Source organism: Centroberyx affinis, unplaced genomic scaffold, assembly GCF_046629955.1.
Source record: "Centroberyx affinis isolate AG114_WGS23_722 - 3 ecotype Tasmania unplaced genomic scaffold, CSIRO-AGI_Caff_v1 ptg000277l_1, whole genome shotgun sequence".
Lineage (NCBI taxonomy): Eukaryota > Metazoa > Chordata > Actinopteri > Beryciformes > Berycidae > Centroberyx > Centroberyx affinis.
Window position 1 is genome coordinate 273,640 of NW_027278956.1, and position 25,938 is coordinate 299,577.

A 25,938-nucleotide genomic window follows, 5' to 3' on the forward strand; every position below is an offset into this window, starting at 1 on the left:
TGACTGACAGGTGGGTCGCTGGCTCAGATGCATGTCACCTCCCTCGCTGGCATCAAGCAAATCCGGCATGAGCAGCAACAGCATCTTTTCTTCTGTACCTTCCGCAATTCCAAGCATGTTTGCTCAGCCAACAGGGATCGATCGATACGGAAAGGTTGCGAGGGCACGCATACACACACAGTATCTTGCAAAACTTGTGTTCTGCGTCAGCCATCTTGGTGTGTGTGCTAGAAAAAAACGTGATGAACAAGTCGGTGTGACCCGTTTTCTTCTGACGCACTCGCCAATGGCCTAAAGTTGCCTCGCACAACTTTAATTACTTTGCAGTTAAATTATATTTTTACTCACTAATCACAAGTGTGACTGACGTGAAAGGCCTAATATCTCTGCAGTAAAGGGAAAATGTATTCCTTCGGGCAATCAGGCTTCACTGTTAACAAGCAGTTAATACAGTTTCCACACCGGCTAATCAGTTTCTTTCCACATCATCACCTTGGGTATTACCTCAGGTGGGTTGTACCAATGTCCCCTTTTTGCAGAACACAGCGATCAACAACAAACATCACGCTCACTGATATTGGAGTCTGGGAATATAGAGTAACCCAATAAAGCAGATGGCAGACAGAAAAGCTTTTACTGTTTACAAGCCTGTGGGAGACGAGGGAAGAAGCGGTCTGGCTCTCCGACTTTTGTCCAAACTGTATATGGTCATAAAAGGCAATGAGAAACACACAAAATAACTTTTATTTCATTGTGCTTTTATACTATATGTGGAGACAATAAGCATGCCGTGCAGCAATCTGATGCCCGCTTCTATTTCAAGCCCTGTGTAATAAAGCACTGCGGATTATATTGATCCACTCGAAATTGCCTTCTCAATTCCTATCGAGATTGGTTACGGCTCAAGAGAACTGTCCAGTGAGAATTCTATCGGCATATGAGCGTTGGCAAGGGCGGCGAGTTGTCAGGATAATGTTAATCAGCCATTAATCACCCAACTCAACTCCGAATATCTTGTAAAGATGGCTAAGGGTTGAGTCGTGCAGATGAAATTAGACAGAATGCTAGGTAGAAAACAGAAGGTGTGTATGGGAGGGATAGAAAGAGTGGAGACAAGGGGAAGGGATGCAAACTCTCCATGAGATTTGTTCCTACCTATATTTGGCAGATGTGAAATGGCTAATTCAGTCAAGTTTATTCCACTGTTCTCGCCTGAAACAAATAAATTCCATCATGTGGAGGTTTCAAAGAGTTGGTATCCTCCTAAGTGCATTCATATTCGCTAGGAAGGTGAATGGGTCGGTTTTTTCCCTTCTATGAAAAACAAAAACACTGACTATGAATAGCTGGTAATGCGCTGGTACGCTTCCAAGCGGCAAGGGCATCTGTCTAGGACTTTTATAAGCGTTTCTTTCTCATTAAACGGAGGTCAAGGGCCATCCAGGAAAGATTTTTTTTTTTCTTCTGCTGTTATTTGCTTTCACATGCTCATTAGCGCCATTTTCTTTATCCACGTCAAGGACTTTGAAGGCACTGGAACTTACTTCAAAGATTGATATCCCAGACATTTTGGCTGGTTCTTTCTTACTGCTTTCATCTTGCTCCTAATCAGAAGTGATGCCTACTGCCTGATGCATTCTTTTAACTCGAATTGGGGTAATTTCAATTTCAGCAGCTTTGCATCAAACAGAGGAGCGATGCAAGTTCAATTCGATTTAATGTGCAACTGTTACCTACATTAGGTCTACATTAACAACCATGGTAACTGGAATAATGACTGCAAATGTATTCCTGGTCCAATCAGTCTATGTCATGTCCCTCTGCAGAATTATCCCTATATAAGACCTAAGGAACACAGAAACAGTGATTACAGGACAATGTAATTGCAGGTATCCACTCAATAATGAGTGGTGATGAGTGGTAATCATATAGCGCCCGGTTCTCACTGAGCAGCTCAGAGGTAATTGCATATTTTTATTCCCTTTACTGCTTCCAGTGATATCTAATCTCACACAGAATATAGCTGTGAAGATTTCCTGCCTTGCTGTCACACTGTTTTTCATTCACACGGGAGATGCAGTTGTGAGGAAATGTGTAAACAAATCAAGGCTTGGTCTTATTGTGCCATGTAAACCGGCCTGATAAACTGGCATATGTCTGGTGGATTATTTCGACCAGATTGCACAGCACAGTGAATCTTTTCTCTTTGTTTATGTCTTCAGTTCCACCCTGCAGGAACAAAGAGCCACATTGATTCAAGCAAAAACGTTCGCTCCAGTATCCAGTGTTTGGTATGCATCACGTAAAATTGGGACATCAAATGAGCTGTGCGACTTGTGATCAGAAGGGTGTAAAACCCGGGGGAAGAGGCAGTGGAGGGTGATTGTGTTCCTGACAAAGCAGCTGGGATGACTGCAGGGGATCCAGCCACACAGTTATGTCACATCCATGGAAAATGATTCCCAAATCACGAGTGCAGCGAAATGACACATTACATTACCTAATAGTCTAGCAAGGAGAAGGGCCAGCGAGGGAATAAGCCCCAGAACGACCCCGCACACTCTGATAATACTGCCGTTACTATGGGGAAAGACCACATTCATCCCAGGTTGTACCTATAGCAGAGAAACGTGGCGTACAGAACAAATGAAGCATGGTTCAGTGCTACACTAAGTATGTGCTCAGCACCCACATGGTGTGGCTGTTATAAGCACGGTCTATGAATAACCTCAGCTGGAGGGGAATACAGGAAACATTATCCCGCCCATGACTAACCATCTCTCTGCCATGTGATAACAACATGCATGGACCATACTGTATTTCCTTATATTAGCTTATGTAGTACTATGGAGTAGTATGGAGTACTCAGATTACATTTTGTGTTAACTAGTAACTTCATGCGTTTTTAATTCTTGTAATCCATTATTAGTCTTTTTTTTTATTCCAATGTTGCTTTTATTTTTATTTTATAATGTGCAGACAACGTGCTGCTTATTGAAAAAATACAATCTAAGAATGCTTGATATAAATGAGATTGGCTTGCTGTTGTAAACACAGAGCAATAGTCTTGCATGGCATTTTAAAATAATGGTCGATGACAACGGCAGCATAAGTCATATTGTTTGTCATTGTTTATGAAGTGGTTACTTTTAATAAAGAACATAACTAGTTACTTTTTAAGGTCAGCAGAAAAGTAAAGCAACAAATTACTTTTAAAATTAACTTTCCCCAACACCAGTTGTGAGTAAATGCAAATGCAGTCAGTTCATGGCTAAGAGGAAGAAACCAAATTGAAGTGCTGTGTGTTTGCTTCAGGCTACCTGAAACGCTGGTATGCAGAATTTGCACTTTTGGGACATTGCAATTGCTGTCCATCACACCAGGCAAGTCGAATCAATTTATAGTTGATAGCTATTAAAATAGTATTTTGACAATTGCTGCACATTTTAAATTTGGTAGCATTTCACAAAGCGGTTCTACAGCACTACTGCTCTACTGCTCTCTTCTTAGGGGCCCCGACCTCAGCAACGGTTCACTGGAAACTTCATGGAGGGAAATCCACTTATACCTTCCAGTGCTTTATTGTATTTACTCCACTCTACACCCAGAGACCCCATGGCTTTGCGCTCAGGGGGATTCAGAGGGTCCAGATGTGAGCAGCATCTGTATGAGGTTTCTCCTCCCCGCCAATGAAAATAATAATTCCAGCCTAACTATATGCTCAACTTCCACACTGACAAAGGCAGGTCGCGCTTGCCAATTTTAGCATATCTGTGAAGCAAACAGACGGTGTGCAATTAGGTCGTTTTCACTGTGTAGTTTGACAGACAATTCTTCTTCAGAGGAGGAGGGAGCTGATCCCGCTGTAGCAAGATGAGACGCTTTTCAAAGCAGCATGGTACAAAAGAAAGAATCTCATTATCTGCCAGGGAAGCTATGAAAAACGACATCAAGGTATATCGCAAAATAATTAATCAATGTGTAATGCAAAGCAAAATCAGCAGATGTAATTACACGCTATTTGTTGACGTTTATGAGGAGTTGTGAGACCAATCAAAGTAACCAAGCGCGTGCCACATCAAGATACAGTTAATACAGTTTAATGCACTGTTGCCATATCAGGCAGAGTGGTGACATCCTGCCATCAGTTCATTTCCCTCTGCTGTACTTAGGATGGGGCCATTCTCATTAGTGATACTTACTGATTAAATGAGCTAAGTATAATAACAGGGCTTTTTTAATCATGTGGCCTTCGAGACTTCACTACACTCTTTTGAAGAGGTTTGCATTGCACACTGATAATAGAGTCATGATATTATTCATTACATGTTCATGAATGAATCATCAACAACCATCAACATTTCTGAAACATAATTCCATTGCAGCTTTCAACACTGAAGTCCTTAAAACTAATGTTATTTTTAATTAATTGTCCCCAACTGATTATACTACTGTCTGTCCCTTTCACTCTATTGCCCTTATGCCATTCAGTTTGAGGGATTAAAACGCTTCAATCCGCTTCAAAGGAAAAACAATAAAAGTAACAGATGATCACTTAATTTACCAGAAAACCGTTTTCCAATATTCACCCTCTCTTTCACACCAAAGTGCAGGATGTTTAACAGCTGAGTCATCATATAAACAGAGCAAAGGACCAGAGGTCGTATAACATAGATGGGAGCTTGGGAAAACAGCTCTGCTACCAATACATCCAATATTAATGGACCTCGACAACTTGTACTTTACTGAGAGATTAGCAATCTTTTTCATCATTCAGAGTGAACAACACAAGCAGAGAAGAGCAGTGGAGACAAAACATGAAGCTACATATTGTATGTGTGTCAATTAGACTAACATTTGAAGGAAAATGGAAGAGAGAACATGTTTCATCTATCTAAAACAAACCAACTTTTGGTGTCAGTCACTCAGAATCAAAGAGAAAGGGCTTCTTTCTAGATTTACCATTTTCCACCGACATTCAAAAATCATACAGGGAGAAATCCATTGTAGAAGAGGCAGAGATATCAATTTCTCCACTGACAGCAGCCTCAATAGACCAGAATGCAATGCAGCTACAAGACAGGTTGTGGTGCGGCCATGATCGTAGACACGCCCCACTGTTCATGAACTAGTTGGCTCACTAGCTATATTTATATGCTCATATGCTGATTGAGAGCAACAAGTTCACACTCCTTCTGGGGGTTGTAGAAAGGCATTCTGGGAAATGTAGGAAATCACTAACTGAAGTAGAAGTAGACGAGGCAAGTTGAGGGAAGGTGGGTAAAAAAAAAAAGTCAATTCCAACACATTTACACCTAACTAATGGTCTGATTTACTGAATCAGACAACAAATTGCACGTAGACCCACACAGGACACCCAGTATCATTATATGTCATTCAATTATACAACCAATGATCTCATCACACACTCATGGTCAGTACCCACACACACATGCTTGCACCCAGAGATCTTCCAAGTTACTCGGTGCCAAGAATCTTGCACCATAAAAACAAAAGCAATAAAATATAACGGCATAAATGGAAGGAACCCAGAATGAAATGACTGACTGCAGCTGTGCGAACACTGATTCCCCCACCTCTTCAACATCAGGCTGTGACTAACAAAGGTCATCGTCATCATTCACTGATTAGAGAAAAGGCACAGAGCTGAACAAAGCCACAGTGACACGTAATGAAGGCTTCAGCGCCCAACAAAGGCCCCACAACATTGTTTTGGGCTGTGTTCGCACTGGGCAGCGCTCCAATATTCCGGGATAATTAGTCCATTTATAATAGAGAGCAGAACTGGATGTAATTCATTTCCAATACTTAGCAGTGTCATTTTGACAAAACCGCAGCGGTGTAAATAAACATGTCCACATCAGTAGCTTAGCTCATTAAACCGTGGAAGTGATCGTAATTAAAACTGAGAGACCTTGGAAAATATAATAAGGTTTATCAGTGAGATGATCCTGTCAAGCTGTGACTTTGAGGCTTGAATAAAACTTCACTTTTCCCCTATGCAAGTGAAGGTAAAAGGCGAAAATGACCTCTCGGTGACTGTTCTTCTAGCTTTATATGGAAGCACCCTGAGAGATGCTATCTGGATGTCATGCACGCTAGAATAAATTGTCCTGAAGAGGCCTTGCCATCTGCCACCGCCGGTTTGACCTGTGTGTCCTTGGTGCCCTTGGCGACTCTGCTGCTAATTCCAACCATAAAAAACTGCAATTACCACACTGTGGATGAGTGGAATGGGACGGCAAGGCTTTACCAAACAAGCCCTGTCCCCAAGCCAAGCGAATTAGTACTAATTTGCCCTGCCGTGACATTCCCCTCAACGCACAGGCAAATAAATCACTCCTCCTGGGCTAATGACTCCTGCAGGAGACTGTGGTTAAGGCAGACACCAACACCATCACACTCTTATTGTCTTCCTTATCCCGGCTGATTAATGGGACGGTGTCCATCCCAGACAAATGACTCTGTGGAGCTTCTTTCTGTATTAAGGAGAAGCGTGTTGCGTTTGCAGCCTCTCTCTAAAAGAGTGACGTCGGCTTTTCAGCCGCCCTCTAATCCTCCGTGTCGCTGGTGTGACTGAAAGCATGTGATGAGAATGAGGTTTGGCCTCAAAACAGTGAACTAGCCGTGATCTCTGAGAGGAAAACAAAGACTGGCACGCTGCGGTTCTTCCTGAGGGAAAAAGAAGCTTGGAGGCTGTGAAAAACGGCCTCTGAACTGAGTAGATCTTGTTTTCCATAAAATCCCCTCACCTAACAGAGAGGAGTCTTACATTAAAGTAAAACTCCACTCTAAAACACTTACACTGTTAAAAACAGCTATCGGCTTTTTGTTGTTTGGTGGTGTATTTTCCTTATTCCCACAGATAACGGGCCAAAACATGATGTCATGTTGAGATATTTACAGCAGCTACAATGGAGTCTGATAGCAGGATCTAAAACATTAAAGGTAAACATCAGGTTTTGGTGTCAGTCCCTCAGAATCAAAGAATGAGGGTTTCTTTCTAGAGCCTCCATTTTACATTGACATTCAACAGTCATACAGGGAGAAATCCATCATAGCAGAGGAGAGAGACCAATTTCTCCACTGACGGCAGCCTCAATAGACCAGAATGCAATGCAGCCACAAGACAGGTTGCAATTTGAGTAAGGGGTGACTCTCACTATTTCTTGACCTGAAAACCTTTCGCTCTTGCTCTTATTATGCTATTGCTATCACTGTGGCTCTGTCCACCCACATGTAAAACCCAGACTACAAGTCCAGTCCTGTCCTCTGGGGGTTGTTGCAAGGCATTCTGGGAAATGTAGGCAATCACTAACTGAAGTAGAAGTAGACGAGGCAGGTTGAGGGCAAGTGGATACACCAACGCAACACTTCATCACAACTCAACTCCTGGAGTGCATTGATCATTACATTATTAATGATGCATAACAGTGTAAGAGGATCTGAGGGTGGATTTGTCCTTTAAGCCTGCACTATATCACAGTCTATATGCATGTTCTGGGAATGAAGTGTGTAATTGATGGATTTGTAAATTGTGAGGCTGTGAGTTTGCCAGTGAGTTTGATTATATCTGTTATGCATTCAATTCACAATAGACTCATTTCTCCATCAGGTTGGCTGATTTCTACTGAACTGATGATTTCTCCATTCCCTAGGTGTTACGATTTGAAGTGATGGCACACAAAAGCCCCCTCCTTTGGCAATAGGGTTAATCACACTTGAATTTTTGGCTTGCTCTCTATCTGAAGGTTTTTGCCAAAATTCCTGGACTGACTGCAATTGAGATACGGCCGCCCTGATCTCTGCTCTCAACATTTCACAGCTAAAAGTTTGGCTTCTGTGGGACCTGCCGCTTTGTATTCAGTCTTTTACCGCCTGCTCTACAGAGAAGGCAGACCGGTCTTATAGAAAGTACAGATGAGGCTCAAAACCATCGCTCTTGGTGGGGCGTGTTGCTTGCTTATCTCTGCGAGTTCCTATGACAATAACAGGAAGGCCGGTGATGTAAGGTTTTCTCACCCCGCCGTGACCCGACAGGCCAAGCCGCCGCTCTGAAACTGCACATCAATGGCTGTTTGACAGACTCAGCAACCTGGCTCTTAAGGCTTTCTCCCAGCGTGAGGCGAGGCTACCTTTTCATTAGCAATTACAGTGTTTCCTTGAAAGTGGCCACAGCTGACAAAAGACTGTTGCAGCCTGTAATGTTGCCTCTGTGACAGCTCCTGAAGGGTGAAACCATCATAATGACTCCTCATGTCATTACAGCTGCAAAGCGCTGGCTGGATGAGGCCACAACATGTGAATATGGATCAGTCATCTTTCAGGCTGCTGCCATATCAGAGTCAGGGCCCTGGCAGATGGCCAGGTTCAGATAAGGTTGCATGAATGCTGACATTTTGCATAGATTGAAGACCTTTACTGGCTCGGTGATGTAAAGGCCTGTTTATCAGTGCAACCGCTACGTACGCCGGTGATGCCTCTTCCTGTAATTACTGAATTCCACAAGACGGGTGGTGGGTGGGAAAAGAGTGGGCTGCCTTGTTTATCTGCTTGCCTCGCATAATCTTGGACTCATTTCATTACTCCTTCAAACTGGTACAGTACTTCAGCACCTGCCAGAAGTTGAAGTTATGCACCAATATGCTTGATTGCCTAGGAGGATTCAACTTAAGAGTCATCCATTCCAAAGGAGCAGATGCAACTCAGTATGTGGACAAAAACCTAATTTCTTATAGCAGAGAATAATCAATTGTGGCTAATTACTTTGGCTGATTCCAAATTACAAGTGCCATCAGTCAGATTAATTCCTGCATAATAACCCACCAGGTAAAATGTATTTATAGTCACTTCTTGTGACTTGGCAGTGATTGGAAAATGCTATGCTAGCTTTACTTGGCACAGAGGAAATAGCTAGTCTCCTTTCTCTATTTTTGACAGCATCCGTTTCCCATGTAATGCTTGTGCAATATTACATTTCAACACCAGGTTTGCCTTTGGTCTGAATATAAGCCTGGGAGTTTTCCTTTGCAATTCAAGAATAGACAGCTATAACAAGAAATCATTCTAATATCCCTATAGGGACTTACGTGTGTCTGTGCTACTCAGTAGTGAATGTATGAAAGGCTTCTTTATAGTATTTTCTTTATTTTATTCCTATGGTATCACTATGATATTCCTATAGGGACTCATAGTTTTGCTGTGATATGTGTACAGCATCTTTCTAAAATGTATTATAGCATTAGTTCTTTCCCATCAGGTAGAAATCGATGGAGACAGCTTTGCAAAGGAATATAAGGGTAAAATGGATTGTTCAGGTATGTGAGAATTCATTTTACATGCATGTGTATTGCTGTGATAAATATGAATGAGGTCTCCAGAGGATGCACAGTGTTTAAGTCACATGACCTGCAATTAGGTTAGATACATACTCTACTGTCAGCTCGTATGCGGTAAACAGTACTTGTGGTGCATGTGCACGAGCAAGATGGTATTATACTGTAGCCTATTATTATTATTATTATTATTATTATTATTATTATTATATATCATTAGCCCTTGCAATTTGCTTACATTGTATTTCCCAACAGGTAGGAGATAAAAACAACAACTGTATCGTGGGTTCATATTTTACTATAAAGGCACCAAGCTCCTTTGCACCTGTAAAATTCAAATACAAAAGTTGTAACGTATCTAACAAAGTAGATTTCCATGCTAAAGCGGTGCAGTAGATAAGGCTCCTGTCCTTTTATCTACATAAACAGCATAAAAACAGGCTATAACTGGATAATATTGCCGAGGAGGTTACATAATATAGATAGAAATAAACGAAAGGCGCCGTGAGCGCTGTAAGCTTATTACTTTGTCAAATAAATGGCGGTGAATGAATGAATGTGCCATTAAAAGCCCCAGCAGTAGTTCAATAGAGGCAACAAGCGCTCCGTTCTGCACGCGCCACACGGCTTTTTATTTAGAATAAGCCATTTATAGCCCGAGCTCATGTTGCCTATAGGAATAACGGCTCGCGCGGAAAATCTAAAGCAAAATCCAACACGGGCACGAGCATCTGGAGCTACAGCGGGTTGCCAGTTCCTCGCTGAAGTTTCCACAGCGTGAATCAGCCCATAATGAAAAGCGCAAATTGCAAAAGCTTTTGTGCGCCTTACCTCGATCCAGAGTGAGCGGTTGGACCACTGTCGCCATGACTGCTGTTTACTGGAGACTGGAGAGACTACAGGAGCTGCAGCATCAGAGAGAGAGGGAGAGGGAGAGAGAGAGAGAGAGAGAGGGAGAGAGGGAGAGAGGGAGAGGGAGTGGCTGGGAGGGAGGGAGGAGGGGGGTTAATCTACCTCCATCCTCATAATATCTCATCACCTGGCACTGGATGCAGAGAGACCAGAGGTTTACACAGGCACTGCAAAAATAAATGTCCATTTTAGCATGTTATTTTCACTCTTAAAATCCTGCTTTTTCTTTATACAAGTGAAAAAAAAAAACCTGCGGCCAATTGGGGATGCGATAATTCTACTTTTCTATTCACTTTCCCATTCACTTGTTTCAGATAAGGCACAATAAGGCAGAGCAATCCACTAGTATCAAAAATATGACACTTCAAGGTAATTCATGACACAAATTGATTTGCACTGGAAACAAGTGAAATGATCTCAAACCCAGCTGGCAGATATTTTCACTCAGTTTGAGAAAAATAGGATTTTTCAGACTCAAATCTAGAGGAGATGACTTGCTAAGATGGATCAATTTTTGCAGAATGGGTGTCGACTGGGTATAGAAAGGTGGGGGCAGATTTGATTTGATCTTGTTTTGTTTTTTTATTATGGAGGTCAAGTGAAAAAACTCTACAATGATATCGGATGGCTTCATCATACATTAGGATTCAGTGAATTGATGCCCCTGGGTTTGGATACTGAATCTCAGTGTCTTGCATGTGTGTGTGTGTGTGTGTGTGTGTGTGTGTGTGTGTGTGTATGCATAGCCATCCATAATCCATCCATTCACTCATTACATTTCAGAGATCAATTGATTGCATCCACACTTGCACTTAAGGTTTATGCTGAAGCACTGAGCCATGCTGCCTGCTATCTCTTCCTTGGGCTACATGTTAAGTAGGCATGCGGCCTGATAAGGACTGAATGATGGTTGTGAACCTCAGTCAAAGGGCTTATGGATTAATCCTCATGTTTATGGGTGTTATCACAGAATGGAACCCAACCACTGGCTCTCTTCTTTCACTGTAGATCTGCTGCCTAATGGAGCCTGATGCTGTGGCATAATTCGTACACAGCCAGTCATTTCATGTAGCGAATCCCTGATTTGGGAGGTCCAAGGCACCGTAACCGCTCATATGGTTCGCAACCCATGTCTGGACCATGACAAATACAAGCTGTAAACTGGAACCCCTCCTGAGGCGAGTGCCAATAGTCTTCCAGGTGCCGAATTATTCACAACAAAATCACACAGTATTTTACATGGAAACTAGATTTGAATCTCATTTGTCTTTCCCTTGCTTAAAAAAACACTACTTTTTGTAGAATATACTCATTTGGGAACCAATTACCTAAATTGTATAGTCACATTGCTACTATGGAATTTGTGTAATGAAGGAAGTACAAGGGAATGAAATGCATATTCAATTCACAGTTAGATTCAAGTTTTCTGTGAGGAATCCTATCATTTTCAAGGCCCCCATAGTACATTTCAGGGAACGCGCCGTCCTCCTAATCTGTTCTGTCTTTGATCTGAAACTGCTGTTAAACCTGCACGCTTCTCATCAACTGCACACAGTCCATATGTGCTGGCGAGCTCCAGCCGCGCACGGTCCCACCCAGCTGCACGCAGATGTAAACTGGTGGTAAGTGCTGGGCTGGAGGGCTGGATGGAGAGAGAGGGCTTAGAGAGCAGAGAGAAAGAGGGCACAAGGAGATTATGGGCTCCAGTCCATATGGGCTGGAATACAGTTTTTTTTTTTTTTTTAAAGAGGTGGGATTAGGCCACGGTGCTCTTAAAGCCCTTTTAACTGGAAGTGAATTGATTTCTCAGAGGCCTCCACTTCCCACAGAAGAAGATGCGCCGCACGTGTAGGCAAGACAAAAACAAACAAATGCAACGTTTGCCTAGGAGGTTAAAAGTAGCTCATAAGATTAGCTCCATTTGTAGGCGGTAATTCCCATTACAGGTGATGAATTCAACAGGTAGAGTCATTAAATGTTCAATACGCTGCATCTAATTGATTGGTACTGTGGGATGCTGCCTTCTCTTTGCTGTATTTCTGCTCTGAGAGACAGCAGGGTGTTCCTCCGCTAAACAAATGCGCGTGCGTCATGTCCAGACAGTAATTGCTCATCTTGTGCTTATTAAAAAGAAACACAGGTTAATATATTTTGACAAGACAACCCTCTTATCCCTTCGCAGCATTGACAGCGATCTGTATGGCATGTCACACTCTAAAAGGTCCTGAAAAAACAACAACACGTAGATAGAAAGACACACCGGTGATCCGATAGAGTAAAGAATCTAATGTGTTTATGTAACAGTTGTGTAAAGGTTTCCTTGCATGTGACAGGCTGTTTTCCTCCAGCAGCACTGCTGTTGGCTGTCGAGCTCCATCAGGCAGCTGCTGACAGATAATGGAGTCGATCGTCATGTAAACACGTGGGCGGCACGCTGGCAGACATTTTGGAATTTATATTTATTTCTCAACGAGGCAAGTTGACATTTGAAAAAACTGTTTTCTTTACAGCAACAGCCTGAGGGGGGGGGGGGACGTTGCAGGGTGATTTTATTATTCATACAGATTGTCACACGTGGGAGCTGCCTGGTGCAGCCACAGGCTTTTACTGCTAGTCGCTGAGCAGCTCCACTGCGGAGAGTTAGGGATGGAAATGCCTTGCTCAAGGGTAACAGGGAGAGCCTGTTGCACCCAGGTTTTACCAGGGGATTCGAACCCCAAACACAAGCTTTCTCTCTAAACCATTAGGCTGCATGGTGACGCCCCCTTCAGGGAAATAGCACTCATTTCCATTTCCCTATGGAAACACCATCTACAGTCATAATCCTGGATGTTGTATTAAAAGTACTGATGACTTTCCACACAAGTTAGCTTTGCTGCTTCCACCAGAGGTGCAGCAAACGATATATAAATATGAGATTTAGTACGCAGAATAAAGCTTGAAATTTCATTGATAATATGCCAGTTTTCACCTGGGATTTTAGTTGATCATATACACTGAATGTACGTTAGTGACATTATATTAGGGACATCTTCCTCATATTGAGTTGCAGCCCCTTTTGCACAATCCACATCTCAATTATCTCAAAGCTTAAAAATCCTTCTCTAACTCATCTGCTTCTCTTAATCTCCATCTCCTCCTTTGTGATTGGTACAGATTTAATGAGGGAAATCAATAAGGGATAATGGCTTTTACCTGGATTCACTTCATTAGTGTACTTCATGAAAAGTATCCCTAATATGTTGTACATTCAGTGTAGGTCCAATGTCTCATCATTTAAAATCTAATTCACTCAGCTGTTGGTAATAAGCTGTAATGATGTAGCCTCACGATGAAATCTCATTTTAAAATAAAGAATAATGTTGACTGAAATCTCTCAGAAGCCTCACTGCCTACCGCTGTGCTAAAAACCCATTCAGAATGTGAAACTCTAATGATTATCTTCAGACTAATTTGATTATAAATCCATATTCAGGCTACTGAAACACTGCTTGGAGATTAATCATTTGTAGATAAATACTGGCAATTTGCTTCAAACTGTTTCTGAAGGGCAGCTGACTGAGTCCTGCTTCAAAGGGTTCACACACACATCACGTCTCGGAGAAAGGGGCAAGACGGAGGGAACCATAATGAGGCGGCCTAAACTCCAGTTTAGGTCTGATTGGCCGCCGCTAGCAGCCATCAGTTAGTGCCCAGTGCACGTCTGTGGCCAGTGCCAGGGAGTATCTAAATGATACATATTCTGCCAATAGCATCTGTACTATTATAGAAAGAGTTATGGCAGTGTCTGGGGGAGCCATGATTTACTGAGACCTTTGTGCTGGACAAATTGCAGCATGGGATGAGCGAGGAGAGAGAGGTGGGGGGGGGGGAGCATCCTTTTCACTGTCAAGGCTTTGATTATACTCAGAAGATATTGTACATGAAAACAGATTGTGACTTACATCCCCCCTCGAAACGGAATAGAATGCAAATCAATCTGAGGTAAAAGACGAGCGCTGTTTCATCACGTCCGGCTGAGCGTGGAGCCACGCTGGAAAAGAAAAGAAATGGGATGAGATTGGAAGGATGATGGCTTCAAGAGGACCTTGATCAATAATTCAAAACTTGGAAAATCTGCAGAAAAAAAACCATATAAGCGCTATTTTTATGACTAACATCTTTTAGGCTGTCGTGTTTTAGGATGCAGTATTTCCTGTTTATTTTCCCTGCAAACCGCCTTAAAAGTGGCCACAATTCAAAGTTCCAGGGAGGTTGACTGTTTCTATAAAAAGGTGGTTGGTGAGTGAAGTCATGGTAATGAATTCTCACACACACAAACCGACACACACACGCACACACTGAATTACAACTCATTGAATTTAAAACTGAGCTTGTTGCCTTGCAGGGAAACACAAAGGCTTTACTGGAGAGTGACATGTTTAACATGATCCTTGCAGAAAAGGCTGATGGAAAACATTGAGCAACGCATTTATAAATAGACAGAATGACCCCTGATGTCAGATGGGTGGGTTACTCAACCAGTGGTTCCCAGTGATCACTTCACACAGGGGTCATTTCCAGGGGGTCAGCTGGATTATGGGTAATTAATTACCAGTGGCTTGGCTGAAGGGAATGATGACAGAGACGTACACAACACCATGAGAGGACAGCAATCAATAAAACAGAGCCACTGCCTGTGTGGTGTGACAGGATTGCACAAGCTGCAGTTGTTGACTAATCTAAATGGCTGCTCTAAGCTATATTACTGCTATAGGGCTTTTCTCTGACAGATCAGGTCAGGAAGACCTGGAAGGCACTCGGCTCATACAATCAATAAAGAGGGAGACATTCTGTGTGCTTGAATTGACTCTGCACAGCATCCGCAATTATGTTCATAAATATCCCCAGACAAGTCCCTAAACGCATTCCCCTGTGATCATTTTATGTTTAACAAGTATTTGCATTCTTCGCTGAGGAGTATTGATACCCGGAGAGTTTAATGTTGCTAGTAAAGAAAGATTTGCGATGGAGAGAGGAGCTCCAAGCAGGTTACACCATGCTCTTATAGTAAATATAGCATCAATATAATATGGATTTCCTCTTTGCTTGCATCCTAACATGCTACAACCTGAATGTTTCTGAGACTGTTTGGGGGATTGAGTGAAGACTAAAAACAGAGACTGACTTACATTTAAAGTTGCATACAGCCCATAAAAACACTCAAAGCCTAATACAGCTGGACCAAACCATCAGTCCATTCTGAGGCTATATATTACTACTCATTGCTATAGGAACTTATAGTGTATCTATGATGCTGAGTAGTGAGTTTATAGTGAACTTACAGGACTTTATGCTACTTTACCTATCTCAATGGTGACACTATAATATCACTATAACGTTCCAAATGGGACTTACATGATGTTTGTACATCATTCTAAGTTCACCACAGGATTACTATAGTCTTTTTTGGCAGGGCTACAGTTATTTTGAATTAATAATAGCCTGGTTATAAATCGCCAGTTTATCTATTGTGCAACAGTATTTCCGATATGAAAGTGAGTCAAGGCTTCTCGTGAATCAACTACATCCAGTTCATAGTTCGCATTCCTTGAGGGTGTTGTCGGGCTGTTTTGTGCTAGAAGCCTTCCTTCTCTCCCTTAGGTGGCCCCACTTCACGTTGGCCAGTCCTGGATCTCGTCCAGAACTGAAGTCCCTCACCTGCGGGGAAAACCCGGAATAGGACCAATTTACACCGCACGCAGCCTGAAAAGTTTCCAGCTCCGCACTATACAGCGGCGATGCACTTACAAATAAAACACCTCCTGCGCCTGAATCACCACGCGCCTCTTCAGCGCAAGGGGACAGTCGGGAGACATTTCTGGACACTTTCTGCACAGCGTGAGGTGAGAACAGGCTCACAGGCGGCTGCTAACATCGTCTTGAAGAAGCATTTCGCCGTTCAGTGTAGAAACTATGTGTCCGACACGCCGTACAGCCGAGCCTTCGCCTCAGCCAGGGACAAACCCGAGAAATACTGGGCAGAAGTGGGACACGATGTTCACTGGTTTGAACCGTGGAGGAAAACTTTGCATGTTGACGATCCAGTTTTCCCAAGCTGGTAAGTTCCAATGTAAAAAAAAAAAAGTTTAAAAACAGACGGAAGAGAGATTCCCATTGCGTTGAATTATAGTGCCCCGCAGTTCTGCCAAGTTAAATTGTCAAACGCAGCTGTGTTTACTCAGCTCAAAATCAACTTTCCTAAGTATTTCCGCGCGACTCCCACCTATTTAATCGTGAAAATGTCAGTCATGTCTTACCCCAAAACATACCAATTCTGAGTCGTTGAATTTCACCAAACAAGACTTTGAAAGTCCCTTAAAAGTCCCTGAATCTGATGTCCAAGGGAATGTGGGAACCCTGTTTAAAAGAGAAGCTGCTGTTGTGTTCTTTTTAGTGGGGGAACTGTACAACATGTTTCCATTTGACAGATTTTTTTTTTTTTGGGGGGGGGCGGCTATTAACATGCATGACAACCCACCCACATTAGGAATGATGTATGAAGATGGAAATTACATGTTTTTTTAGGGGGGGGGGGGTACTTATGTTAAGCCATTCCCACCATCTTGCCTGGTGGGAAAGACTTAGCTCCCTGAATCTGGTACAGTAATGTTAAAGTGAAGGACACAGGCCCCATGTCTCACTGGCTTCCAAAACAGCGAGATCCCAGACACCATCTGCTCCACCTGCCTGCTGCTTTTTATCATATGCAGAGCATCAGAATGAGCTGAACCCATGCTGCCTTATCACAGTGCAGTGGTTACCTGTGTGTTGTTTGCAAAAGTAGGTACGTATGTTTTTATCTGAATAGGCATCAACAACAAAAGCATTCACATAATACTTCAGAATATGTTTAGTATGGAAGCCTTGAAAGGCAAGGTGGAAAATAAAAGTGTCCACTTTATAAGAAAAAAAAATCCTCTTGCCCTTCTGTAGTTTAGAGATATTCTTTAATATATACAAAAAATGCCCAAAAATGATGACACTTTCTTCCTGTGCGCTGTTGATGACATTCAGTATATCTTACATCTTAAATATGTTTCATCAACATATACAAATACATTATTTGGCCAATTTTGTATATTTGTAAAAACATGTGTGTATAGAAGGATATGTGAAATGTATTTTTGTTTTTCCATTTAGGAACTCTGAAATCACACTTTTAATATGTTGTTGCTTCAGTGATGATGATTGTCCTCTAACAGGTTTGTGGGAGGGAAGCTGAACGTGTGCCACAACGCAGTGGATCGTCATGTGGAGAGCGGCCGTGGAGAGCAGCCTGCCATCGTTTACGACAGTCCAGTGACTGGAACCAAACAGATCATCACTTTCAGAGAGCTCCAGGACCAGGTTAACAATATTGTCAAGGGCTGCGTTCACACTGCTGCATGAAGTGGCCCAGTTGAGATTGGTTTTCATGTTGACACGGATAGGATGTTTTTGAGTGTGACAAGAACAACACAAAAAGCTACAAACCTCAAAGGTACATATCATAACCAAAATGTGTTCAAAACAAGCAGGAGAGGTGTAGGCATGGATGTGACATTTTTTGTTATTGTTACTCTGTGAACAGGTGTCTTTTCAACATCACTGTCAGTTCATATTGGTATCTTATATGGCTTACATCCTAGAATAGTCATCCAAAAAATCAGATGGGAACGGCAATTCGGAATGGAGCATGAAGGCCTGCGGTGTGAATGTCGTCAAAACTGTGACCCTCTCGATATTCAATACTTCAGAGTGTTCTTTGCATTTGTTTGTCTGTATCTTGGTTCAGGTGTCCAGACTGGCTGGAGTGTTGGTGAAGAATGGGGTCCAGAAAGGAGACCTGGTGGTCATCTACATGCCCATGGTGCCCCAGGCCATGTTTACCATGCTGGCCTGCGCCCGGATCGGCGCTCCCCACAGCCTCATCTTCGGTGGCTTCGCCTCCAAAGAGCTTTCTGTCCGCATCAGTCATGCCAAGGTTAGAAAAAGCAGCTTCTGAGGCGTGACAATAGGGCTGTGTGATCTTTGTTAATTTGACTTCACTTGTCAATAGGCTGGCGACTCTTAAAAAGTACTGATGACAGGCTAATGTGATGCCTTTGTTCTTTGTTTTCCTATAAGAAGCAGGACAATAATATGACAGGAGGTAATAATTTCCCCTAATTTTCTTTAGCCATTGGTTATGTGTCACTCATCCTGCAAAATATCTGAAACACTGAAGGCCTGAGGTGCATCAGGCCTCTTTGTTTCCTTTAAGTTCAGAGTGAATCATTCACACAGTGGAAAACACTTTGCATGGCTTTTTCATATCATCTCCAGCAATCACGAGCTCATGAATGGTCATGCCACATCCACTGAGATTGTTTTAGACGGCAACGAAAGAGCTAATGGCCCACTCTCACATTTTGACAGGGAATGTTTTTGTACATAATGATCTCCCTTAAGTGATTTTTTTATATGAATGAAAATTTGAAGGAATACAGTACATTAGCTATTGCCAGTGGCATAATACATTTGAAGCCCATCAGCTCACAAACGTAGCGGAACATTTCAGAGGATACATAATAACTGAATGATAGTTGACTCAAGCATTTGACTTGTATGGTTATCACACTTTAAAAGACTATGTTGTAAAACAGTTAAAAGATGCCTATTGACTACTCGGTAAGCCTGCTATATGTTGTGCAAATATCATGTATAGCTTTCACATCATCATTAAATCAAGGTATTTCTGCCCCATGCTGTATCACTGCATTTCAATAAGGTCTGATCTAGATGAACTAAACCTATATAGCTTGAATTGAAAGAACAATCATTCAAATCAGTGGGGATGGGAGCGCTGGCTGCCACCTTTGATAAAGGTTGGAAAATCTCTCTGATGCTGGAATCTAGAGTACAGTTTGGCAAATTTATGCAAATTGTACAGTCTGACTGCTTCACAGGTTTAAATTCACGCCTGATCCCTGTGTCCCTCAGCCTAAGATGATAGTGACGGCCTCGTTTGGCATCGAGCCAGGCAGGAGAGTAGAGTACATCCCTCTGGTGGAGAAGGCCTTGGAGCTGAGCTCTCACCGGCCCTCGAAAGTCCTCATCTACAACAGGCCCAACATGGTAAGAGCCAGTTAAACACTCAACACAGTGAAGGAACTCTCCTCTAAACCTGCTGGTTATGTGATAGCATGTGATTTGTCACAATATCGGCTGCTGTTGGGTGAAAACCTTATATCTCCAAAATGCATTTTTGACTTTATCCAAGGGGCTACTAAGGCCAAGGGTCATAGATATTTCTCAACCCACAGAGGAGCATCTGATCCTTCAATTGAAGATAAAAATTGGAATTATGATGTTTTTGCCTGACTGCAGCGATATGTCTTTGAATGGAGCGACGATATGACAAACGATGCCACTAAATCAATGGGAGAAACAATATACATGTGGTGGCAAGTAGATGAGACACAGTGGAAATTGTGTGTGTAGTATGTGTATAGCTGAGGGACTGAGGTAGGCTCCCATCAAAGGCAGGCTGGCGCAGATCCAGAGTGAAACCAGGCTGAGCTGGGTGGAATAATTATACAGCGCACAATTATACAGTAATATGGTGACAGCAAGCTGGAATTTGCTTCTGCTTCACTCGCACGCAGGCACAAAAGAAAAACCTAGAATTTCGGGCTCTGGGAAATCATTCTCAAAATTGATTGCATAGTATTGCAATCATTCTTCTGAAATTGGTTTTTCTGGCCTCCATGTCTGAGTTGGTTCAATTTTGTCATCAGTTACCTCATGTACCGCTGTCTGGCTCTGTTGTGCTCTTTTAATGAACATTACAACATTTATTTTATCTGGTTTGGTCCCTCCGATCTTGTCTATCAGTGAATCATCCGGTGAAATATAACATTTCTCTTAGGGCGGTACATCTTGTGCTGGCTTGGAAACTGTACATGGAGGGCACAGAGGCACTGATAAAGCCATTAGGCCAATATCAATGAACTCAGAAAACTCCTATTCACAGGAAACTCATGGGAAATATGCCTCCGAAAATCACGTAAAGAACCATTTCAAAGACGCTCGGTGCCGACTTATCAATTATTGCAGTCTCAGCCAAGCAGTAAGACGAGAGGACGTGGTTCTGTGAACACGGATTCCAACATGAAAGCCTTATTAATTCAGCCGAGTGTCGCTCTGCCTTGGCTTTAGCGAGCGAGAAGAGATGCATTTCAGCCAGCTGGAGATTTTATGGGATGGCCTGCCTTTCGCCTCAAGATGTGTGAATTTTGAGTGAGTTCTTGGTTCTTGAACTGAGTCGCTGAAAAACCTTCTGTGCCAAGTATGTCATGACCAGAACCTTTCTTTAGCCTTGAGGGATGATTCAGTTTCATTGAACTGAGAACATCAAAGAGATTTACAGAAATAAGCAAAAAGAGATGTATGTGAAAGGGGCATTAAGTAATCTATAACCTTCGACTAATAATAATATCGACTATATAAAAATCAACTTCTATCAGTGACCAGTAATGATTGCAACAACATTGATGGAACAAGTATCTCTCCCCTCCTGTCCCCTTGAGTGACAATCCAGCTATGAGCACATTCGCTTTAAAGGGGCGGGGCTTGTAACAAATAGCCAATCACATGCCACAGATCCAGCGCATCCGATTTAAGTTACTATTGATCACTGTGGTGAAATTGGGCCTTTGCAGCAGCAAAAGTAATATGATTCAGCGGGGAAAAGGAAACAGAACAGAAGTACACAGCTAGAATATAAAAATACGTAATAAAAATGGCAGAAAAAATAAAACAATAAAAGCAATAAACCAGACTATGAACATGTGCTGCTGACAATTTCAGTACGTTTAGTAGACTGTAGATGTGGGAAGTATGGGGGGAAAATGGATTACTAACATTTGTGTGCTTCTCTCAAGAAGAACAAACTATTATAATGAATAAATATGAGCAATACAAAAACATTTGAACAGCGAACAGTAACGCTGTTCCTGCTGCCAAGGCTGGAAAGGATTGCTGGAGGAAAATCGCAGATAGTGTAAATGCGTAAATAAAGAGGTTTATCACTGCCCTGTCACTAAGCCACAGCCGAGACACTTTTCATCGATACAGTATTGTGTCTTCACATTGAGGCTGTGAAAAGATTCTCTATTTACAGTCACAGCCTCATGTTCCCCAGGGCAGTGATGGGATATGGGTATATTATATCTCTGATCTAATAAATCATCATGGAAAACAAAGTAGTTCTGCCAGTCTGTAAACACTGGAACCCTGCGAACAGTGCTTCTTACTATCTGTTAATGTAATAGTTTCCCCCTCTACAGTTCTCATTGTCTCATTCATTTGGATGTAACACTTTGGTCATATCTGGTTTTGTAAATGGAAATTTTGCAAGAAAGGTTATTAAACCAAGTCCATGGGATCCTGTAGAAACGATGTCATTTATTTTGCCATTTTTACTGGTGAGGAGGCGGGGTGTTTATACTTTTGGATTTGTTGGCCTGAACTGAACCTGCTGAGGCTAGGTGTACAGCCTAAGTTACCATGGTGATGTACACTACCAGTCAAAAGTTTGGACACATACACTTTTCTTTATTTTTACTATTTTTCACATTTTAGAATAACAGCAAAGACATCAAAACTGAAAATGAAATGACACGAATGGAATAATGCAGTGACCAAAAAAGTGTTAAACAAATCAAAACTATCTTATATTTTAGATTCTTTAAAGTAGCCGCCCTTTGCCTTGATGGAAAGGCAAAGGCTTTGGAAAGAAATTCATACATAGGCATCAACTTCACTATTAATATTTGTCTAAGAAGCAAATTTCAAGCATTTAAGTATAAGCCTTTAGATCAAAATGGCTTTAAGAGAATGAAAAACATAGAACATTCAATCAGGTGTGTCCAAACTTTTGACTTTTGGTAGTGTACCTTGCTTAAAAGTGAGCCACCTTTGTGAGATCAAAAAGAGATCGATACTGTATATTATGCTCATTTCCTGATATGGGACAGTAAAAATCATACTTATTGCCCCTTTTACAGTTCCCTGTTTTCCTGTTATTGCAGTTTTATAATGGAAATAAACATGGCTCCTTTGTATTTGTGCTTTAGGAGAAAGTGTCGATGAGTCCGGAGTTGACTCTGGACTGGGAGGAGGAGATGGCCACCGCTCGTCCTCATGACTGTGTTCCCCTTCCCTCTAACCACCCTCTCTATGTCCTCTATACCTCCGGGACGACTGGGACACCTAAGGTACTGGCATTCATCTGGGTTGTCATCAGGAGTGACTGAAATCCTTAAAAATCGATTCCTGATTCATAGATTTATGAATGCATGTACACACCTAAACATACACTCTCACACTAAGAGCTACAGGATTTCGCCGCTGGCCCGGTGTTTGTCTAAATGTTGTCAGTATTGACGGGCTGCTGCCTGACTCATCTGCTCTTTGACTCTGCAAAACAGTCCAGGCCCATTCTAAACACCATCACCTTGACATAAATAAGACGGAGCGTTTCCACAGCAGGCGTCGGAGCTCATGCAGGAGGAATAGCCTGCGGGCATGTTCAAATGGAAAAAGCTCTGCTCCTGCCCAATACTACCCTTTTGTCTCTGGCCAACAGATGATATAAAATACCCACCTGCTGGCTAGTTCTTGGACTTAATAGCGCTCTTAGCTCTTAATGGCTCTTATTGCCTGCGGTGTTTGTTTGTTTTTTCTGTGCTACTGGTAAGAGACATGACAAAATTAACTCCCCAGTTTGGGCTAAAGGCAGACAATAAACTGGAGAGAAACAATATAATTCTGCTCTTATGGACTTGAGGACGTTCACATCATCTTGCTTGTTCACAAATGTTTATACAGTGCCATTAATTACAGGGAAAATGAGAGTGGAATTGCATGTGAATGTGAAAACAAGAGCGGTTGTGTTTGGATTGGTATTGAACCCCCGCTCCTTTGCCTAGTGCAAAACCTGTCACCAGTCTGATGTGTTTCTTATCTCGTCCCCCAGGGTATTGTGCGAGACACTGCGGGCTATGCTGTGATGCTGAAATGGACCATGTCAAATATTTATGGGCTCAGTCCTGGAGATGTAAGGCAATAAAGCATCGCCTTCTGAGTTAGTACCGTGCTCGAGAACAAAGAGCATGAAGTCAACAAAGAGAGGGATTGTTGGCTACTTGCTGTAAGATTTGATCACCATGTCTCATATAAGTCAACTCAGGGGTCATAACTTCTGGGTGTGTTATGTTTTATTTTTGTCTTTTATTTTCATTTATATCTACATAAAATAACATATTTGGTGGGCAAAGCATCTTACTGTGACTGTATACATTTTTAGCATTGGTAGAAGGGAAAACAAACCTCTAACTTCAACAGTTCTCTCCACCTATTGAGCTACAGTCAGTACATTGTGTGGTTTGACAAACATAAATGTCAGAAGATTTTACATAGGTGAGTCTGTACATGTTTTCACCTTCATCTCTGTTTCAGGTGTGGTGGGCAGCGTCTGACCTGGGCTGGGTGGTCGGCCATTCCTATATCTGCTACGGCCCGCTGCTCCATGGCAACACCACCATCCTCTATGAGGTGCGTCTAAACGAAGGAAAACCATCAAGCAGTGTGTTACTATAGTTGACCTGGACAGCTTTGCAGCGACTTTTGCACGGGAGTTTTGATGTTGGTTGGGTCTCTGGCTCTGTCTGCTCTGTAAGCTAAACAGATCCATATTTGGCTACTGGCACCAGTTTAGTTGGACTGGGATCCAGTTCAAGACGTGGTGGACTGTTTGACACTGTTGCCATGTTTTCAGCTGTTTGACTCTGACTGCTGCACTCCACTGTCAAGAGCCAGACTGCAGTTCTGTCTATTCCAGTCCTCCTCCTTCCTTTAAACTATTTCAATTTATGTACCATCTGTACATTTCCTCCCTCTGGAGGTGACGTTGAAATGGAAATTCAGCTTGCTTGCAGTATGTCGATTGCAATGGTATTGAAGCAGCATTGAAATTTTGGCTATCGTGACAACACTAGTTTATCCAAACAGCCAACAGTATATATCCATTCACATCCTGACGCCTTGGTCCTTCCAGGCACAACTTCCTCATACAGCCCACTTTACTTCTTATAAAGATAACCAGTAAAGGAATAAACAACCCCTAATGTGTGTTTTGCACAGCCGCTTGATATTAGTCTGATTATTATTGCTGATTCGGCTTTGTCTTGTGAGACCAATATCCATTGGCTGGTGGAGATGCAGTCTCCTTGCAGGCTGGTTTGTTTTGTGGAGGTTTATAAGCATGTAAGAGCATCTGCAGACCAGAACTGAGGGGGGATGCTGTTACTTGTGTCTGTCTGTTTATCTTTCCTAGTGTGTCTTACATTGTATTTCTTGAAGTGATGGCCATTCATTACATTAGCACTCTGGTGGGCAGCAGCAGTGCTGGGTGCTGAATTAATTTGCCTGCCTTAAATCAATGTTTGACTCAAGCCTCGCTGTTTGTCTAATGTGGCCCTCGTTCTAGTAGCCTGCCTGTCTTCGGGCATGTTGCTGCCCAACCTTCTGTCTCTCCTCTGATCAATTCACAAATGCAAATATTTAGCCAGAAAAATGACAGCCAGGGCTCATTGCTGCTGTTTACCGTTCTCATTTCATCTGCAATTGTCCTCTCGCTGTAGGGACGGCCTGGCTGAACACTCTAGAAATTGATATTGGAGGCACTAGCCTGCAGGTTTCTTATGTCTATACCCCGACTCGTCTATATCTCTCTAGACACACTATACTTGATACTCGATAGTGCAATCCTCTTTTCTAATCCATGAATTTTTGGGCCCCATCTGTCTGGAAGGCAGCCTTCCAGTGCGGCTCTTCATTTCAAACAGCTGCTGTATGAATATTCATGGTTTCTAGTTCACAGCTGAAGTGAGTTCATACAGCTGAACATCACAAAAATATTGCTCAAATGTTCTTGCTCAAATTCAGGCAGTATAGCTCACTCTATCTACTCATCATAGACTATCTGCACATCTGCTGTCTGCTCAGCCGATCGTATGATTCACACGTCGGCGTCGTTGTTCCAGTTTGTGAACTAACCGGCTGTCACTGTCCTGTCTGTTCGTAGGGTAAGCCTGTGGGGACACCAGACCCCGGGGCGTTCTTCCGCGTCCTGTCTGAACACGGAGCTTCCTCCATGTTCACGGCACCCACCGCCATCCGAGCCATCCGCCAGCAGGACCCCCATGCTGCGGTTGGGGGAAAATACCCCCTGACCAGGTAGACATCAACACACCACACAACATGGAATAGCACAGAGCCAAGACTGAACAAATTGCTTTGTAGTATTTCTACAAAATAAGTGCTAGATGAGAGAATATATCTTCACATCTCCATTTTTGGTGGTTTTCATGTTTTTACTTCAGTTGAGGGATTACTCTTCTATGGATTGGGAAAATTCTCTAAACTCTGGGGCTTATGAAACCCTGACAAAACCCTTTGGATATCACCAAAAATACATTGTTGTCAGGCTGCTTTTCTTCATTTCTGAAAAATTGACATTTCTGAGACACAATGTTTTCACCCAGCAGCGATGATATGCTTTTGATGTTACACCATGGAAATTAAAAACATCATCAAAAGGGAA

General features: G+C 42.4%; 2 protein-coding genes across 4 annotated transcripts in view; one reads left to right on the plus strand and one right to left on the minus strand.

Moving 5' to 3' along the window:
• lin7a (lin-7 homolog A (C. elegans)) overlaps positions 1-10,253 on the minus strand; it is a 28,128-nt gene extending 17,875 nt beyond the window's left edge. For all 3 annotated transcript variants that reach the window (XR_011694765.1, XM_071512388.1, XM_071512395.1), the window contains exon 1: positions 10,188-10,253. Coding sequence is in view for 2 of the 3 variants with exons in the window: in XM_071512388.1 (XP_071368489.1) it covers positions 10,188-10,224 (37 nt within the window). In the remaining variant the exon portion in view is untranslated. The remainder of the gene's footprint in view (positions 1-10,187) is intronic.
• A 5,692-nt stretch (positions 10,254-15,945) lies between these two features.
• Positions 15,946-25,938, plus strand: part of acss3 (acyl-CoA synthetase short chain family member 3) — a 38,257-nt gene continuing 28,264 nt past the window's right edge. Inside the window, exons 1-8 of the mRNA XM_071512441.1 lie at positions 15,946-16,368; positions 17,513-17,657; positions 18,085-18,273; positions 19,272-19,406; positions 22,409-22,549; positions 23,311-23,391; positions 23,793-23,888; positions 25,420-25,571. Of these exons, the coding sequence (XP_071368542.1) occupies positions 16,049-16,368; positions 17,513-17,657; positions 18,085-18,273; positions 19,272-19,406; positions 22,409-22,549; positions 23,311-23,391; positions 23,793-23,888; positions 25,420-25,571 (1,259 nt within the window). The 5' untranslated portion in view covers positions 15,946-16,048. The remainder of the gene's footprint in view (positions 16,369-17,512; positions 17,658-18,084; positions 18,274-19,271; positions 19,407-22,408; positions 22,550-23,310; positions 23,392-23,792; positions 23,889-25,419; positions 25,572-25,938) is intronic.